The following is a 19,091-nucleotide window of genomic DNA, read 5'->3' on the forward strand; positions in this document are numbered from 1 at the left end:
TGGCTCAGTTGGTTAAGCATCCGACTCGATTTTAGCTCAGGGTCGTGAGATCAAGCCCCACATTGGGCTCCCCACTGAGCATGGAACCTGTTTGGGATTCCCTTTCTCCCTCTGGCCCTCCCCCCTGCTCATGCTTGCTCTCTCTCTCTCTCTCTCAAAAAAAAAAAAAAAAATTAACAATCCATGATTTCTCCAGTTGAATTCATCAAGTGCTAGATACTCATGTTTTCAAATGGCTGGCTCTAGAAGTTTCTTAAAAGACTTAATCCCCATATTAGGAGTGGCAGTACAATTCAGGAAAGCTATAATTATCCATAATAGCTTTTTCTGAATTACTTTATCAGATTCTTTCCTCTCTCCGACTTGCTGGAATTTGGTTGGCTGCAAGGAAAAGAAGAGATTTAGATGAAATATGAGGAGTATTGCATAGGAATGTGACCTTGGCAAGTTACTTATTCTCAGTTTCCTCATCTGTAAAATGGGGATAATAACCTACCTTATGGCGTCTTTGAGGCAATTAAGATGATGTATGCGGAGCACTTGGCACCATGTGTAGAAAGGATCCGATGTTAGCCGCTGCTTTGCTTGTTGTTAGTATTATCATTAATAACAATGCTGCAGGAAGAGAAGTTCTGGGCAACTAAGAGTCTTGTTTTGGTTTGTTTTGAAAGGGAGGCTGGGACAGCTGGGATCGAGCAGGGAGCCAAGAAACATAGGTGAGGTAGTGGAAGACTTCAGACAAATCTCACCAGCTCCATAATTCTTCTGGTAGAACCTCCAACCAGCCACTTCACCTCGCTGAGTTTTGGTTTGCTGGTCTGTAAAAGAAAGATAACGTCCACTCTTCCCATTTCAAAAGGTTGTCAAGGATTCAAATGAGACACTTCGAATATCTTAATAGAAGTTTAAATGTTGCTTTCACACACGTTTCCCTGAATTGACTGTCATTTCCATCAAATCAGTGATTCTCAACCCTGCCAGCATGTTAGAACCAACTAGAAGCTTCTAAAAATCCAAATGTCCGGGCCACACCCTAGACTAATAAAGTTGGAATCTCTAGGAGTGAGACCCAGGCTCAGTACTATTTTTTTTTTTCCATCCACAAGTGATTCCAATATCCAGCCAAGGTTAAGAGTCAGAGAATCAAATATTTCTCAGACTTGCACAGTGATAAGGTGCCCCAGAGTCCCTCCATTCCTACAGAATCAGCTTCCAAGAGAAGGGACTGGGAGTCTGTATTTCAACAAGCATCCCTAGCTGTCTCTTCTCAGCAGGCAAGTATGAGAAATACTATGTTGAATCAGAGTCTGAGAGTTGGAAGGAATATTGTTTAAAGTCTTCACACTTGATTCATCTCTAACCCATGTGAAATTTTATGAATCCCATGAACGAAAGGCAAATGTGTGTTAACCAACTATGTGAACAGTAAATAATATAACTGACAGCTCTCTTAATGCCAGAATCATCACCAGCCCCTTTCTAGAGTTTCGGGAAATCTTGACAGATGGATAAGATTTTCAGTGTTTCAAAACTTTCCTTGATTAAACAATTTGGAATGGCAAGAAATGCATCGAAAGAAAAATTCTTTCATTTGAGAACAAATGCTTGAATATTGTGAAATAAAATAATAAACTCAAGTTTTGGTGTGCACAATGGGAATGGGACAGACATAACTGAATGTTTATTTTGTCCCCTGCAAAAAGGATATATCACACAGCTCTGTAAAGCCTACATTATTACTTTTCGCTCTCCTGGGAAAGCTAGGTAGATCAGGTTTAATGTAAATAACATACAGACAAGCTACCATGGCAAATCTGAAGGAAGAAAAGTTAATTAACTGCTGATATCCGAGTTGCCAAACTCGGCTCAACTCTGTGCACAGCAAGAGGTATTTCCACTCCTCCTCACTATTTTGAAAGCATCAAACTCTGCCAGAACCCCTGGTCTATCAGTTTCCGCTGAACATTCTAGCATTGTCTTTGAAAAGTTAAGTCTTGCAGAATCCCGTTTTCTCTGGGGCCACATCCACTTACCCGGCCTATGTAGTTAAATCGAAAATCTTTCTTCCTTCCTATTTCCTGCACTGAGTCCAGCCTTTGTCTCGGCTTTGTGTGAGCCATAAATACTGTCAGTATCTAGAGACTGTGTTTCATTCTAAGCTTGCTAAGAAGAAAGATAATGGAGATTGATTTTAATGAATATCTAAGTTCCGAACATTTGCATTTCCTTTAAAATGGCTTTGTAAAATTTACTCACTTCCAAACTTTTCCAGATAAGGCATTTGGGAAAAATGATGCTGGATCCAGTCTGGGTTTTATCTTTGGAAACCATATCAGCTTGCTCGTGTAATCAGTGCTTGTTTTAATGTGCATTCACCATCCCTGTTCCTTAGCATCTCCTTCTATTTCTGAAAAAGTGCTTTCATTGGGAAAACCAATGGAGCCTAACTTTTTGTGATATGAAATAACAGTACGTTCGTGATGCGTTTGTTTGCATTTGGGAAAAAGGCCTTCTAATTCATAAGAGGGTGTATTATGCATGCTTGAAGTGAGTGGTATGGCCGCTGGAGGCGTGGCCCCAACTCTTGAGCTGAGTCAGCGTAGGTGATATGTGATACCCAGACCAAGAAGGGGGCCCTGGGTATTCCCAAGTGTGTACCCTCCCCACCCCTAGTTCTTTAAGTTTTTGTTATTGCTGTTGTTTTAAAGATTTATTTATTTATTTGAGAGAGAGAGAGAGAGCGGTGGGGGGTGGGGTGGTAAGGGGAGGAGGAGAAGAGGGAGAGGGAGAGTCTTAAGCAGACTGAGCGCAGAGTCCGATGTGGAGCTTGATCCCAGGATCCTGAGATCATGACCTGAGCGGAAACCAAGAGTCGGACACTTAACCAACTGCACCACCCATGCACGCCTTGTTTCTTTAAGCTTTTTACATTTGTTTGCATTTTGTGTGCTTTGTTGAATCATTTCTGTATTATATTGTGTGTTGGATTCAGGGGTTGGGGGGGTGGCCAGGGAGCAGAGAGATAGCAGGAATTTTTTTTAACTAAAAATGTATTGCCGTAATGGCCTTTCCCCATTGTCTGCCCGTTCCCAGTGCCCATTTCTTCCAGCTCTCACATTCTTCACCTCTAGAATACTTGGTTTGTTTATATAAGTGTGTGATACACAGTAGGATGCAACGCACAATGCACAATCACTGCTCAGATTATGCCAATTGTGTTAGTCTGCTGGGGCTGCTATAACAAAGTACCACAGAGGAGGGGGCTAAAACAACAGAAATGTATTTTCTCACAGTTCTGGAGGCTGGAAGTCCAAAATCAAGGTGTCAGCAGGGTTTATTCCTTCTGAGGCCTGGGAGGAGGGATCTGTTCCAGGCATCTCTCCTTGGCTTACAGATGGTTCTCTTTCTGTTCACATGGTGTTCTCCCTGTATGCATGTCTCTTTGTCCAAATCCCCTTTTTATACTCAGATTAGTGCCCACCCTAGTGACCTCATTTTAATTTAATCACCTCTGTAAAGATCCTATCTCCAAATAAGATCACATTCAGAGGTACTGGGATTAGGATTTCAACATATGAATTTGGGGGAGACACAATCCAATCCACAACACCAGTATTTTACATAACTTTTTAAAAAAATGTTCATATACTAGGGGCACCTGGGTGGCTCAGTCAGTTGAGCATCCAACTCTTGATCTCAGCTCAGGTCTTGATCCCAGGGTTGTGGGTTCAAACCCCACATTGGGCTCCACACTGGGCATGGAGCCTGCTTTAAAAAAAAATGTTCATATACTATCAAATCATAGCTGAGAAATATAAACAGGTTTATGGAAAGAAAACCCTAATTACTACAATGTTCTCTATAACAGGACTTTACTGGTATACCTGAGCCCTTTTCAATAGGTAAGTAGGGCCCTCCCACAGTTGTGAAAAGGAAACTATCACAGGTTAACTACAGACCTTTGCCTGATCTACAGTTATTATCTGATGTATACAGAATTTCTGATTTTATAGTCATAGCTTCAGTGCTCCTGGGAGTCAAACTCCAAAGCCAAAGCAACATCTCTGGGACAAAATTTCTCCTTTGATAATTTAGGGAGGTAAGAGGATGCAGAGACCAATGCCTTCCTTGTATGGACAAGTAATCAGAGGCTTACAAAAGAGAAGAACCCAGTAGCAGCCCCAGAACTAGCATTTGGACTCCAGGGCTGAACTCCATACTCCTTTACCACATCACACCACCCACCCCCCTGTGCCAGACAACCCCACCTTCCCATCTATCAAAGTTACCCATGTCTCACTGACAACAACTGACTTCCCTTACCCATTTAATTTTTTTTAATTAACTAATCATAATAAATGTGCTAAGTACATTATTGATGTCCATGAGGAGGATCAGAATTCTAAAGTATCACTTAGATCATTGTTTCCCAAGATGCCTATGAAACCAAAGGAAAACAAAAATCTAGGTGCCTCATTTGTATAAGAGAGTAGGTTTCTTTACCCTTCAGATCCAACTTTTTAGCTAAAATTTGGCTTTGCCATGAAAATGAACATATGCTTCAAAGTGGAAAACAAATTTTGTCTGTGTGGCAATTAGGAATTACTCTTAAAAACAAAGAAAGGCAAGGCCTTTACCTCTGCTCTACCAGGTCTTGGTTAATGCATCAGAACTGATGGCTGAGATGTGTATTTTAGAAGCCACCTACCTAATTCAGCCACTTTACAAAGAAACTCTGGCCTGGGCCGTGGCTTGCCCAGAGGTCCCCAGTTAAAGAGATCAGGGGACAGGTCTCCTTAGGTCCCATCCAGAACGCTTAACACCCCTTGTAATGCTGCTTACCGGTTATTTAGAACACATACAAGCTACTGGAAGTTTAATTCCTCCTGTCCCGTGAAGATAAAGAGTAGCCCTAGTGTTCATTGGTGGGTGACTTAATATTTTAGGATTTAGTTTTGCTAAGTCACTCTCATAATATAATTTGAAGGAGCAGACTGCGTTTTCTAAATATATATAATTTAATGTGACTATTTACTGACGCCTTGCTAATGTTCCTTATACCTAAACTCCTCTGTGTGTGCTTTATGGGTAAATGCCAGGCACGCTAACTTTTAATATTTTAAAGTTCTATGTAAGACTTGTTTAATTAAAAGGCAGGTTTTCTTTAAAAATCCTAAGATTTTCTTTTAGAGTCCTTACAAGTTAGGGGGGATTTTTCTTAACCTCTTTTCAGGGTTATTAAATTGGGTTAAAGTATATTAAACCCCAGCTGTTTTTTTGCGTCTACAATCCTGGCATGTGGGCCAGCCCTACAGAGTGGTCTCAGAACAGAGGGTGCTCCAAGATGCAAGCAGTTTGTGCCGTGTGAATGCTAATTCTAGAACATTAAACTTATCATATTAAATTGATTTCTGGATGTTTCTCTGTGGAAGTCTTGGAATAATCCTCCCCTTCCTTTCCTTGAGCCAAGAAAGTTCTGCACCAGAACAATTTAATTTCAATGTGGAAAAACTATACTCAATGAACCGAACACGGTGCTCAGAGAGTTCTGGGGGGAGGAGGAATGGGGACAGGGACACTTTGATCACTTTTGTATGTTACCAAAACCTCTGAATTTCTGTGTAAAATTCTGCGATGTATTTACATGCTTCGTTGCCGAGGATCATTTGCGAGCTTTGTCTTAAAGTCTGAGAACCTCAAGAGCAAAACCTGCTTTTTGTGCCATAGTTATTGTGTTATATGTTAAGCATCTGGAAGGAACCCCAAGGAGGCCTCAGGAAACAGTTACTGCCTCTTGACTTATCATCCTGAAGGCGATTTGTTTTAAAGTTGATAATCCCTAGGGCTACAAGAGTGTCCCACATCTGCCCTGAATTGAAAACAGATTCCCATTAAGAGCCTTACATCAGTGCTGCGGATTCATTCGATCTGAGTCAGAAAGGAAGTCGGAGAACATTCGAACGTATGGCCTAATAGCAACACAGCAGCTCCCTTCATGGAGGATCAGGACTGCAGGGTATGTAGGATGCCCGTTTTCAAATTTTAAAACTGTTTTTCGGTGTGGAAGTGGTCTTCGGACCCTTATGCGGGACTACTCGGGAGGGGACGACGGTAGCTAACAGGTAAAAAGTAACTGTCAGCATCTGGGACTGTCCGTGCTACCAAGGAATTGCTCAGAATTCCAAGAGAGGCCAGGAAAGCTCCGCTGCTTGGGAATTCTTCTGCCAGATTTTGCCGGGTTTTTGTGACTTATCGTTTACATAAGATATATACCTAGAATTATGTAGATATTTATATAAAAGTCCCCCCCACACACACCACGACACCGAGACTCTAACACGGTTTTGTAAGCCAAGAAAAGTTTTTACTGTTAAAAAGCCAGCGCTTTTCCAACCTCTGCTTATCTATGAAATTATTTTAAAATCTTTCCAGTCATGCTAAGAATGAAGGATGTAACTATGTACTCCCTATTATAAGCCTCCGGGGACTGGGACCATCTGATGAACTATGGTCTTTTAATATTCTACTGACGTTTTCTTCTCGACTTTGTTTCGGTCTTCTCGGTTACAGCAGTATATTGTAGTGTGAAGTTTGTTTCCTTTTGAACGAGAAAGGAGGTTAGACTTGTCCATTAAAGATGATTAAAGGAGAGAGAAGCCTACAGTGGTGATAAACAGGGGTCTGAGGGCCTGGCAGCGTGAGGATGCTGAGCCCTCCAGCCTAGCTCCTTCAGGCCCTTCTGGCTCCCTCTCCAATTCTGGACTGGGCTTTGGTGAGTGGCGGCCTGGCGGGTTACTTCCAAAAGTCTATTCTGCTTACCGTCTTCTCTGAGAAGCTCGGGACAGTGCCTAGCACCACAGATCCCCAATACATGCTTGTCGAATGAAAACAGAATTAGGAAAAGGAATCCTAGAAGAAATGTCAGTCTGAACATATTGACCTAGTTCACCTCGTTAAATATTCCCTCATCTTTTTTGGTAAGATTGATACCCAGAGTGGAGCGGAGAAGGTGATGGGTGATTGGGGGAATAGCACCAGGATGCCAGTCAGAACAACTGTGTGTAAAATGTCTGATTCCAGGGTTATGGGATTGATAAAGTGAGGAAATCTGAAATACAAGTCTTGAGAGGTAACAATCATCCCCTAGGAGAGTGTTCGAGAAGCCAAGGAGAGCTGGTATGGGAGAAAAGGAACAGACGCAGCTGCTTGTCATTCCCTTCAACTCGCTGCAGATGTGCTCATCACAAATGTTCTGACAGGACAAAGCCTGTTCTTGTTACATGTGCTTCCCCTGGTTTCAGAAACAATATTTTATGAGCAGCCCAGTTGGCAGGTAAGATTCTCCATACAAATGCCAAAATACTGTTCCCTCTTGATGGGTTGCCCACAGTTCTTGAAAGAGGGAAGGTTTTTCGGATGCCAAAAATTGACTGCAAACTGTGTCGTGGGACTCTGCCCTCTTAATCCCAGCAAGACAGAGGCTTCCTTTTAGAAAAGGAAGCACATTGGGTTTTTGTGCTGGAGAATGCAAAAAGATGTATTGATCAACTCGGACAGAAAGGGGAATTATTAGGCTTAGAAACATTGCTTCTGTCCTACCTAAGGAGACTGACAAATGAGCCTTGAAATCTATAGAAATGGTGCTAGTTCACACCAGCTTCCTCTTTGGGAGATGACTATATATATATCTTAATTCAACTAAGCTACTTAATCTCAACCCCAGGGGTTGGGGAAGAAAATAAAAGCAGTGTTGCAGACACTTTCCGGGTGAAACTTGTATCATAAATTTAACTCCCATTACCATTAAGTAATATCCACTTCCAAAAAGCTCTCTGCCACTCTTTAACAAAATAAACAAATGTTCACATTCCCTTTCCCTGGTCCATATTTGAACATCAGGCATGTCACTAAGGGGCTATGCCACCAAGCCAATTCACAGCCTCATTTCTCTAGAAGTTTTGTAAGCCGTTGTTTGGAATTCAGAACACATGATTCCCCAGAAACAAGTTTAGGCCCCTAGCTCAACTCCTGAATGCAAATTTACCCCCAAAGATAGAGAATTTGTTACAAGTTTCTGGAAATGGACCATAAGAACTTTTACCATTTTGTTTAATGACACTAGAGAATAAATTTTACGATGAACTATAATACTGCTTTTGAGAACACTTTTAATTTCCTTGAGAATTAATTCTTGGCCTCGCACTCTGTTCCTTTCTTTATCTGAACCCTAATCACCTGTCCTAGGTGCTTTGTCTCCTGCTACTCCCTCATATGGTACTCTAGGTTGGAGTCTTAGCTAATTATTTGCCTGTGGTTTTTCAGTTGTGGGTTTCATTTTGCCTGTTATGTCTTCCTCCCCTTCTGATTCCTGGCAAACTCTTGATCAGCTCCAACATTAACACAGTTAAAATTCTTCTGTGGGGCCTCAAACTCCCACCTCTCTGCTCCCTTGGTAACAAACCCCTTTATTTATTTTTTTTAAAGATTTTATTTATTTATTTGACAGAGAGAGACACAGCGAGAGAGGGAACACAAGCAGGGGGAGTGGGAGAGGGAGAAGCAGGCTTCCCGTGGAGCAGGGAGCCCGATGCGGGGCTCGATCCCAGGATCCTGGGATCATGACCTGAGCCGAAGGCAGACGCTTAACGACTGAGCCACCCAGGCGCCCCACAAACCCCTTTATTTGCACATAGCTATTGACCTTCTAAATTGCCAAGGACCACAGTTTGAAAATATGCCCTATGAAAAGTTAGAAATTCACTCCCCACCTCTCCTGCATTTTGAGAACACCTTGTAAGTACCATGATATACTAACATTCACCAGATTATATTGCAATTTTAACTTTATATGTTGCCCTCTTCCCTAAACTGAGACCTCCTTAAAGACCGGGATTCTCAGAACTTGCTACAATGCCTGAAACATAGTAGATAATTAGTAAAAGGATGGATGGATGGATGGATGGATGGATGGATGGATAATTGGATGGATAAATATGTGATCAGATAGGGGCACCTGGGTGGCTCAGTTTGTTGGGCAACCAACTCTTGATTTCGGCTCAGGTCATGATCTCAGGGTCCTGGGATCGAGCCCTGCATTGGGCTCCATGCTCAGCAGAGAGTCTGCTTGAGGATTCTCTCTCTCCCTCTCCCTCTGCCCATCCTTCCTCTCTCTCTCTCTCTCTCTCTCTCTCTAACAAATCTAAAAAATAAAATAAAAAATATGTGATCATATGGATAAATGGATGGTATGATTGGATCAATAGATGGATGGAAGAATGGATGGATGGATGGATGGATGGAAGAATGGATGGATGAATGGGTGGATGGATAGAGTACTAGAGAAAAAGCTGGTTTATTTAGAGGAAGATGGAGAGCTATATAAAAATATCTATGGAATTCTGGATGGGTCTTTTAGACAGGTTCAAGGGCATGACATTGATGGAATTTGTCCATTATTATTTTATTTATACTGTTGTAAGGGAGGGATGATGAGTAGTAGGAAGATAATGAAGCCTGGAGTAAGAATAAACGGGTTCTACCTCTAGCTCTCTACTTCCTAGTTATGTAGACTTGAGTAGGTAGTTTACCTCTCTACTTTTGCTTTTATTCATCTGTAAGATGGGAGTAATACCTACCTTTGAAGAGTTTTTATAAGGATTATATGATAATCCATCTAAAAGCTTTAGTCTATTTTTTAAGCCATACCAGGTTGAAGATAGGTGGTAGTAAAATATCAGTCTAAATCTGAAATGGAAACCATAGAACTTGAAACCAGAAGAAGCCTGGGCCCCTGTGTCCAGCTCTGTCCAAATTAAATAATCTGTGATGGAGGAAGAGGTAACATTTGTACATTCAAAACCAGTGGGGGTGGGGGGCAGGGATTATGAGAAAGTTGTTTGGTGGCAAGTAGTTGCAAAGGGAAAGAAGAGAAATTGCACTGTTGAGAAATTGCACTTTCAGGATTATAAAGGGAATAATTGTGTGTGTGTGTGTATATATACCTGCAATAACACTCCTATGCATTTGCAACCCCCAAAAGTGCCTTGTATATTTCACATACTTTACATAAATACTAATGATAGTAATGCATTCCTAAGTAACACTTACTATTCCACTTACCAGGTGCCAGGCACCCTTCTAGGCTTTTTACACATTTTAACTCATTTTATCCTCACAACAACCCTGAGGGGTAGTTACATAAAATCCTTACTTTACTGATAAGAGGACACACAACTAGTCACATAACCAGCACGTGTAGGAGCCAGTATTTGGACCCAAGCAGTCTGGCCCCAGGGTCTACACACTTCACACAGGAATGTCCTCACAGCTGATGTGGCTTCTGGCACAGATCAGACGTCCGACTCAGCTGTCACAGTCGACAATGCTCTAAAGTCCCCTTTGGTGGATATCCCTGTGGATATACTTTTCAAAATAAAATTTTAACACCTGAAAGGTTAGAGCGGTAGAATTTTATAGCATGGAGGGACATTTGATTCATTATGCCCAGACCGGCCAGCTGAGAGTTTCCAGGGAAAGTCAGCTTCAGAGTCACTGGTCAGAAACTCTGCGGACAGACTGGCAGCAAGAATCAGATGATCTTAGTGGCCCACAAAACACTGTGGCAGCAGAAGGACATCACCTTTATTCCAGATAATGTCCAGGGGATTCTAAAAAAAATTCTTCCGGGAAGTTTGTAGACATTATGTTGACATTCCAATAGCTTTCCAAATATGAAAATAAAGATAATCACACTTTACTTTTTTTTTTTACAAAGAATCATCTATTTTTATCTTTTTTTAAAAAGATACTAATATTTTGTTGAATGAACGCTGAAGAATTCTGAACAAAATATACAGTCTTTGAACACTCTCTTTATGTTTCCTAGATTGAATTTAATAGGACCATGTTCTAAAATACTGTTACTCTTTTTTAAAAAAGATTTTATTTATTTATTTATTTATTTAGAGAGAGAGTAGGTGTGAGCTTCAGCAGGGGGAGGGGCAGAGGAAGAGGGAGAGAGAGAGAACCCCAAGCAGACTCTGCACTGAGCGTGGAGCTTGATGGGGGGGGGGGCTTAATCCCACAACCCTGAGATCATGACCTGAGCTGAAATCAAGAATCAGATGCTCAACCGACTGAGCCACCCAGGTGCCCCTAAAATATTCAGTTACTCTTATGCCATCCCTGAACACTTATCTCTCCCTCAAATTGCTCAGAGCAATTTTGATTCTATTTTCCCCTATCAAAAATAGAGACTTGTTCCAATAGTTAACACATTTAACAAATTCCACAAATTCTGATCCAAGGACATGTTAGGTAGGCAGAAAGAATGTGAGTCCTCCCCTCTTCTACCTGTTCGAACTATTATAAGCATTGCCATAATTAATACAATCACTATGCAGGTGCTACAAAGTTATCTAATTCTCTGGCTATTTTAGTCATTCCTATTTTAAGCCATTCACATGTCCCACTGATGTTTTGGGGCATGGTTTTTGGATGAATAGGTAGGTATGCTTGTTGTAGAGGTTGCCAGAAGATTTGCCTACCTCCAATACATCCAGTGAATGACCCACCTGAGTCCACACCTTTGGAGAACTGGGAAAATAGCATTTAACACCTAGAATCATAAAAATCAGGAGCCAGGAGGAACCCAGTCTCCTTCTCCTTGGATTACAGTGGGGAGAGAGGAAAGGATGGGGGTAAGTAAATGGATTCCCTAGGTCTTTGTCTCCATTTTTTTTCTCATTACAGTCTGGCTAGAGAACATCTTACCCAAAAACCCATTCATGTAAAATCCAATCCCCTTTGGAGTTTTTTGCATCTGTCCAGGTGTCCTGGAAATAAATATTAAATTAAGTTTTAATTTCATTTAAATTCTGAATAAAAGGCTTCACATAAATGGACCAAAAGGAGTCCAACTCTCCAAAAGTAGGTCAAATAGAATAAGGCACTTTCAAGTATTCAGAACAATCCCATCATTTAAAAAAAGCCCTGCAAGTTCAGTAACTACCTAATAGAAATACAAAATCAAGCTAGAAGTGGCCTTAAAGGAACGGATTGTTTTAAACTGTTTAACTCTTCCAAAATGCCAAGGAAATATAGGACACTAAAATGAAGTCCAGATTCTCAAACGGAGGTTGAATTTTAAGCAAACTCTTCATTGGACAAATGGATAGTTTGGAAATGGTTTTAGGCCAACGATCTCTCTGGCAGGGCTATTGTGGAGCTGGGAGGAGATTTAATGAATATAAATCTCACAGCCCAGTAGTACACAGTGGATACTCACTAATATTTTGTTGAATGAATGCTGAAGAATTCTGAACTAACTTAGCCAAGCCAACTCAGCACTCTCCTTCAGCCCCTGCGGGCACCTAAGCATGGGTTATTTTACAGATTAATGAAAGCAATGCTTTCTGGAATGAGTGATCCTCTGGGAAAGATAGTCCCAAATTTCTGAGACTTGTTTCCTAACCTTTTACAAAAGGTTAACATTAGATATATTAGCTCTAATATTAGAGTAATGACTGACTAGGTTGCTCTGAGAGTTAAATGAAGTCATGTTCATCCATTCATTCATTCAGCCATTCATGCATTTAAAAAATATTGATTGTGTATTTTCAGCACAGCAAGCATTGTTCTGCACTTAGGAGATGGAGGTGAGCAGGCAGATGAGGGCTCTGGCTCCATGGAACTCACATTTTCTCACAAAGCACTTGGCCTGCAAGTACTGCAGCCACCTAGCACAAACACCCTCTTCAGGGTGGGTAGCGAAGTGCCCAGGAAAGAGCAGTCAGCTTAGAAGTAAGACTGAGGATTCAAGCAGGACACCTGGGTGGCTCAGTTGGTTAAGCGTCCAACTCTTGATTTCAGCTCAGGTCATGATCTCAGGGTGCTAAGCATGGAGCCTGCTTAAGATTCTCTCTCTCCCTCTCCTTCTGCCCATCCCCCCAACCCTCCTACTCTTGTTATTATTGCAAGCATCTGTGATCGCTCACTCTCAAAAAAAAAAAAAGAAGAAGAAGACTGACCCCACTTGAGCCTAGCCTCCGTGTCTTACTAGCTGAGTTTCCTGGGAAATACTTCCAAACCATAGTTCTTGTCTGTTAAATGGATATAATAATACCTACCTGGCAAGGATTCTATGAAGATGAAATGAGCCTTACTGTGTATAAAGTAGCACAGTGTCAGACAGTAAGGGTAACCCTTCAGTACCTTCATGAAGAAGTTGATCAAAAAGTCAAAGAAGAAGAATATCTGGGAATAAGAAGAGTTGAGAGCTGTTGCTACTTCTGAGCACATTCCACAAAGGAGGCGTTTTTCAACCATTTTTGAAGCAGACTGTTGACCTGGAGGTATTGAAAATGTAATAATAGAATATAGGAGAAGCATGATGCCTCATTATACGTAGCAGATTGAACATATGCTCTTTTTCCCACTCTCTCCTCAAACCCTGGTAAAATGGAAATAAGAGAAAAAACAAAATAAAACCACGAGAACAACAGTGAATGGGTGGGGAGGGTGGAGGGTGGATAATAGAAATGAGAAATGCCAATGGAAGTTGGAAAGATTGAGCATAGGTTGAGGGAAACAGTAGCAATGGATGTAGTATACAATGGGGAAAACTGAGAATTAATTACTTGGGGTCTAGAGAATATCCATAAGAAGAAGCTCATGGGAGTCACTCATTCTAGGAAGATTCTAGAAAAGGAGACAGGGCTCTCTCATCCCCTATAAGGCCAAGGGATAGGGAAGGGCTGAACATAGGAAGATTGTTTAGAAGCCTGTATGTATAGGGAATAATGAGAACCCTGTGTCCCCCTGCCCCCACCATCCCAGGCCTGTCTGGGCAACCAAGAAGCTGCACCATTTCACTCCCCATCATAGCAGAAGACTAGAGAAGCTGAACCAGAAAGTCTGGTCTCAGGAATGGCTGAGGAAGGGGTTCAGTCACTACCCTGAAAACAAGGGCACTAAGAAAATCTATGTACTGAAAGGCAAGACTTTCTAGTTACCTTCCCAAATTCAGTTGGCAGCCAGGGCTGTAAACAGCCTCCCCCTACCCCAACTACCACCACCAAGAGAGGAGATGGGAGGATTCCTCTGTGTTGAAAAAGACCTGCCCAACAGTGAAGATTTACAAATACTGACATTTGGGCATCCCCTACAGGAATCTGGGCCCTCTATCAAATCAACCACAGTAAAGCCTACAGCAAAAAGCCCCACAACACAGGGCTTACAATCTGATTTCTGGTTCTCCAGTCTTAAGTGAGAACAAAGGATCATCAAACAATAGGAAAAAGCTGATGAGTGGGGAAAATGAACTCAGAGACAATGTGGGGGACAGATAGGACCAGATAGGAAGCAGGACAGAGTCTAAGGACATTGATGATTAGTCCAATAGGGTCAAATATCCAAATAATAAAAGTTCTAGGAGCATCTCAGTGGCTCAGTTGGTTAAATGTCTGACTCTTGATCTCAGCTCAGGTCTTGATCTCAAGGTCATGACTTCAAGCCCCATGTTGGGCTTCACACTGGGGGAGCCTACATTAAAAAAAAAAAAAAGTTCAGGGCGCCTGGGTGGCTCAGTCATTAAGCGTCTGCCTTCAGCTCAGGTCATGATCCCAGGGTCCTGGGATGGAGCCCCGCATCGGGCTCCCTGCTCCGCGGGAAGCCTGCTTCTCTCTCTCCCACTCCCCCTGCTTGGGTTCCCTCTCTCGCTGGGTCTCTCTCTGTCAAATAAATAAATAAAATCTTTAAAAAAAAAAGTTCTAGAAAGCACTGAAAAAACAAATTGGAAGAAATCAACAAAACAACACAAAAATTTCCTAGAAGTGAAAGAAATGAGTTTCCTGATTAGAAAGACCCACCTAGCACCCAGCATAGAGACAAGATGCATCACATTATGAAATTTCAGAACACCAGGAATAAATAGGAGGTCCTAAAAGCTGCCAGAAAGGGGGGAAAAAAAAAAAGGCCACATAAACATCAAGAATCTGAATGGCATTGACTTCTCAACAGAAACACTAGAAGCCAGGAAACAATAACTTCCAAGTTCTGAGGTGCAAATGATTTCTGACCTAGAAACTTACGAGCATGGGGTAGACCAAAAGTATATAAGGGATCAAAACATTCACATCACTTACTCCCCTTTTCAGCAGGCCCCTGGAAGACGTGTTCCACCAAAATGAGGGAATAAGCAAAGCACAACCTACCCAGAATGGGGCTCCAGATGAAACATCTCCAAAAAGGAAAGAAAGGACACTGACTGATATACAAATGGGTTCTACCATATCGCAGGGTGTTTTTTATTCTGTCAGAAAGTTTGGAGCAGAATAGTGGATATATATATATATGTATAATTTTCTCAAATTAAAAAAGAAACCTCCAAGGAAAAATAATTAATGAGAAAAGAAATCTGATTATAGTACACAGTAGGATTTAGCTGTGAACAGTATTTACCGACAACAATGGAAGCACTGAACATTAATAGAACCATAAAGCAGAATATAAATACGGTGGCCTTGAAGATGCACAGTTCAGACCTCCCCTCAAAGGATGACCTGCTGTGGGGAGTGTGTCCCCTCTTTGGGACCCAGTGTTGTCTTCACTGGGAAAGGTGGCCCGGCCAGCTTCCCAGCAATTGCCGGAGGACAGCAAGGGGATGAGCACCAGCCACTGCTGCCCAGGGCTGCACCTCTCCAATGGCCAGTCACTCTTTACTCTGGGTCTCTGCATCAGCCTGGCCTTGAACTTCTCAGAACTGCTCTGTAGTCTAAGGCTCTTCCTCACCGACCCTCCTTGCCTGACCCTCTCCTTCATGATGTCAAGTTAGCCAGGGAGCTGTCCCTTTATCCTTCTCGGGCACCTGTGCCCATAAATCTTGTGCATTTCTAATCCTACCTTGGTTTCTGCTTCTCCGAGGACCTGAACTAACACAATCACTACACTGGGAGCATAAAAGAAGGACAAAAATGGGGTGGGGCTGGGGGATAGGAGGGAATGTTGAATCATTATTTTTCATTTTGGAAAGTCAACAGATAACGTCTACATGCCTATAATGGAAAAAAAAAAAAATTAGCAGGATAAGTACATGAGTTAGAAATGAGGAAGGCAAGGCCAGAAAGAAACACAAATAAAATAATTAGCAGTGCTAGGCGGGGTTGTATCAGGAAAGGAGGAGAGACGTGGGGAACTCTAGGTGTGGGGAAGGAAGAGGAGTCACGACTTGAGCTTCGTAAATGGTTCCTGAGGCACCTGGCTGGCTCAGTAGGTGGAGCGTGCAGCTCTTGATTTCAGGGTCATGAGTTCGAGCCCCATGTTGGGTGTACTTAAAAAGAAGTGAACAGTGCCTCATTAATCAATCAATCAATCAATCAATCAATGTATGTTGCTTGCTAAGTTCTGCCTAATATGATGATGATGAAAAGCACATATATATATACATACATCAAAGCTTTAAAGTATATATTTAAATGTATTTAAATATATATAAAAATGCATATCAAACATACATATAATCAAACACCTTTAAATATATATTTTCTATTTTAAATATGTATTATAGATATACAGTATTTAAAGATGCTTGATCCAGACTGTGGCAAGCCATTAGCCCTGCTGTCTCGTTCTTGTTTGCCAGCTCCCCAGCTCACGCCTCCTGGCCTTAGAACCGGCCGCAGCCCCTGCTTCTCAGCATAGTGCCTTTCTCTGCAGAGAGGACACACGGCCAAGGGTCTCCAGGGTGCACCAGGAGGCAGGGAGGGTCCCCCATGTACCCCAAGAAGGAGACCTAATGAGATCCAGGCCAGCTGCTTTCCACCTTCACCAGAGGACCGCACTCCAGAAGGCTTACTGTGTGCTTCCAGCGGAGCCCGGGTTTACCTGCCCCTTTGTCCCCGACATCGGCCGCTGGTTAGCTAGTGCCATGCTGTCCTGCTGGATGACCGGCGGGACTGAGGAGGGGACACGAAGAAGAAAGAGATGACTGCAGGGCCGCCCCCTCCTCCTCCTCACCCCCACGGTCCCACAGCTGTGACCACTGTCCTGCAGCCACCTGGGGCCCAAGAGAGCTGCCACAGAGGCCCCTGGACCCCCGTCACACACCCCATACTTTCCTCCCATGGAGCTCAGGCCAGGGGGAATGCGTGTGAGCGTGTGTGTCTGTGAGTGATACCACCTCACATGTTCACAGTTCTTCCCTGCTTGGTCAGAAGCCCGGGGCTCAGAGTGGTCTCTCCTCATCTCTCTCTAGTCTTGGAAGAGGTGAGGCACCACAGGAAACACTGAATTGTCTGGAGGAGGAACTATTACCTATATTTTTGTAAAGTGCCATCAGCGGTGGGGGCGAGGACAGACCGTGGCCTCCGAAGTGCCTGCCCATAGCCCTGCGAGTTAGCTACGGTCTGTCAGCAGCAGCGTGTGATCTACCTCAGCACAAGCCTTCCCAACTGCAGATGCAGGAATCTACCAGAATATTTTTGATGACAAGAACCATTTTTAAATTATTTTTTCTATTATATAAAAGTAATACATGCTCGATTGTATGAAATTAAAACCTGGAAACCAGTACAAAAGGTACACAACCCAGAGGCACTCACGATGTGCCTTGTTTTCTTTCAGTCTTTTTTTTTTTTTTAAGTCATTTCCAGAGCTTTGAAATTTTACTTTATGTATAATTTCATATCCTGCTTTTCCACTTACAACTTCATCAAATGCATTTCCTCATACCAATAAAAACTCTCTGGAAGCATCTTTTTTTTTAAGTCTGTGTAATATTCCAGCTCACAAATGTAGTCTGATTTGTCCAATCATTCTATGTTAGGCTCTTTAAATTATTTCAAGATTTTCTAATTAGAAATCATGTTGTGATGGACTTTTGGCGTATACATCTTTGTGCTCATTTCAGATTATTTCCTCAGAACAAATTCCCAGAAATGGACCTGTTCAGTCAACCAGTATGAACTTTTTTAAGGCCAAGTAAATCTTTTTTTTTTTAGACAGATAGTGAAAAAATTTGTTTATGATTTAATGATATTCAGATTTTTTTGAGAAAAATGTATAAACCAACAAGCACATGCCCATGGTCCAGCTTAAGAAAGTGTATTACTTACACAGTTAAAGCCACTCGGTATCTCTCCCCTCTCACATCCCCTCCTCATCCCCAAAGGTGGCCATTATTCTGAATCTGTTTTCTCATAGATTTTTTTAAGGAGCAGAACTGCAAGGATATGGGATCTTTCTGTTAGAGAGTAAGAGAAAATAAGTGAGGGGAGGGGTGGGAGGAGGGATAGAGATAGAGGGGAGAGAGAGATAGAGGGAGAGGGGGAGTGATAGAGGGAGAGGGGGAGAGAGAGAGATTTGTTTTGCCTTGAACCATTTTATCCTGGAGTGAATTTTCTGAGGAAATCGTTAGGAGATAAAATTTAAGCAGCTTTGTATCCAATCCATATTGTATTTATGGATGTCCATGTGAGAAAGGACATTCACTCACACTGAACATATGACGCTACCTCCTTCCCACCTCCAGTCGCCATTCATAGGAATCAGACACAAATGCTGAGCCACGTAGCAAGGCCTTAAGAAGGGCTGCCGGCCCTCAAATCCACCTTCCAGTACTCCCCATCTGTGGCCTTAGAAAAGTTGCCTCACCATTTCTAAAGTCCCGTGTCTTCATCTGGAAAACAAGGGTGAAGCTAATATTATCCACCTGCTACAGTTGTAGCATGGCTTAAAGGAGATAAGCACCTAGCACATTACGGGGTATATAAAATTACTTTACATTGTGGCCCTGGAAAAGGCTTGGGGGCCCAAGGAAAGCTATTTTCCAGAGTGATAGCCAGTAAACCCTTTACAAGCCTTTGCTGAGGGTGTGATATTGACATTACAGTTGATGTTTTTCAAAAAGCAGTGAAAGGCCATGTATTTTTCTCTTTTCCACAATTCTTCTTGGGTTCCAAGATTTCAGAGTAGGGTTTCATACAGGTAATTCTGGTAGAAGTTTCTCCCTACTTTGTTGACTTTCCAAGTGAAAAGTGAAATGGTCTAGGCATGTATCATACTGGCAACCCTGGACTTAACCTTTCCTGTGTTCT

The 19,091-nt window shown here is 42.2% G+C and overlaps 1 protein-coding gene across 2 annotated transcripts in view; it reads left to right on the forward strand.

Moving 5' to 3' along the window:
- The first annotated feature begins 5,878 nt into the window (after window positions 1-5,878).
- SASH1 (SAM and SH3 domain containing 1) overlaps window positions 5,879-19,091 on the forward strand; it is a 234,878-nt gene continuing 221,665 nt past the window's right edge. The window contains exon 1 of one of the 2 annotated variants that reach the window (XM_081829122.1): window positions 5,879-6,016. In XM_081829122.1, the coding sequence (XP_081685248.1) occupies window positions 5,996-6,016 (21 nt within the window). In that variant the 5' untranslated portion in view covers window positions 5,879-5,995. The remainder of the gene's footprint in view (window positions 6,017-19,091) is intronic. The other variant, XM_081829125.1, reaches the window with a different exon arrangement.

The sequence above is a fragment of the Leptonychotes weddellii genome, chromosome 8 (assembly GCF_054177405.1).
Source record: "Leptonychotes weddellii isolate Sample4059 chromosome 8, ASM5417740v2, whole genome shotgun sequence".
Classification (NCBI taxonomy): Eukaryota; Metazoa; Chordata; class Mammalia; order Carnivora; family Phocidae; genus Leptonychotes; species Leptonychotes weddellii.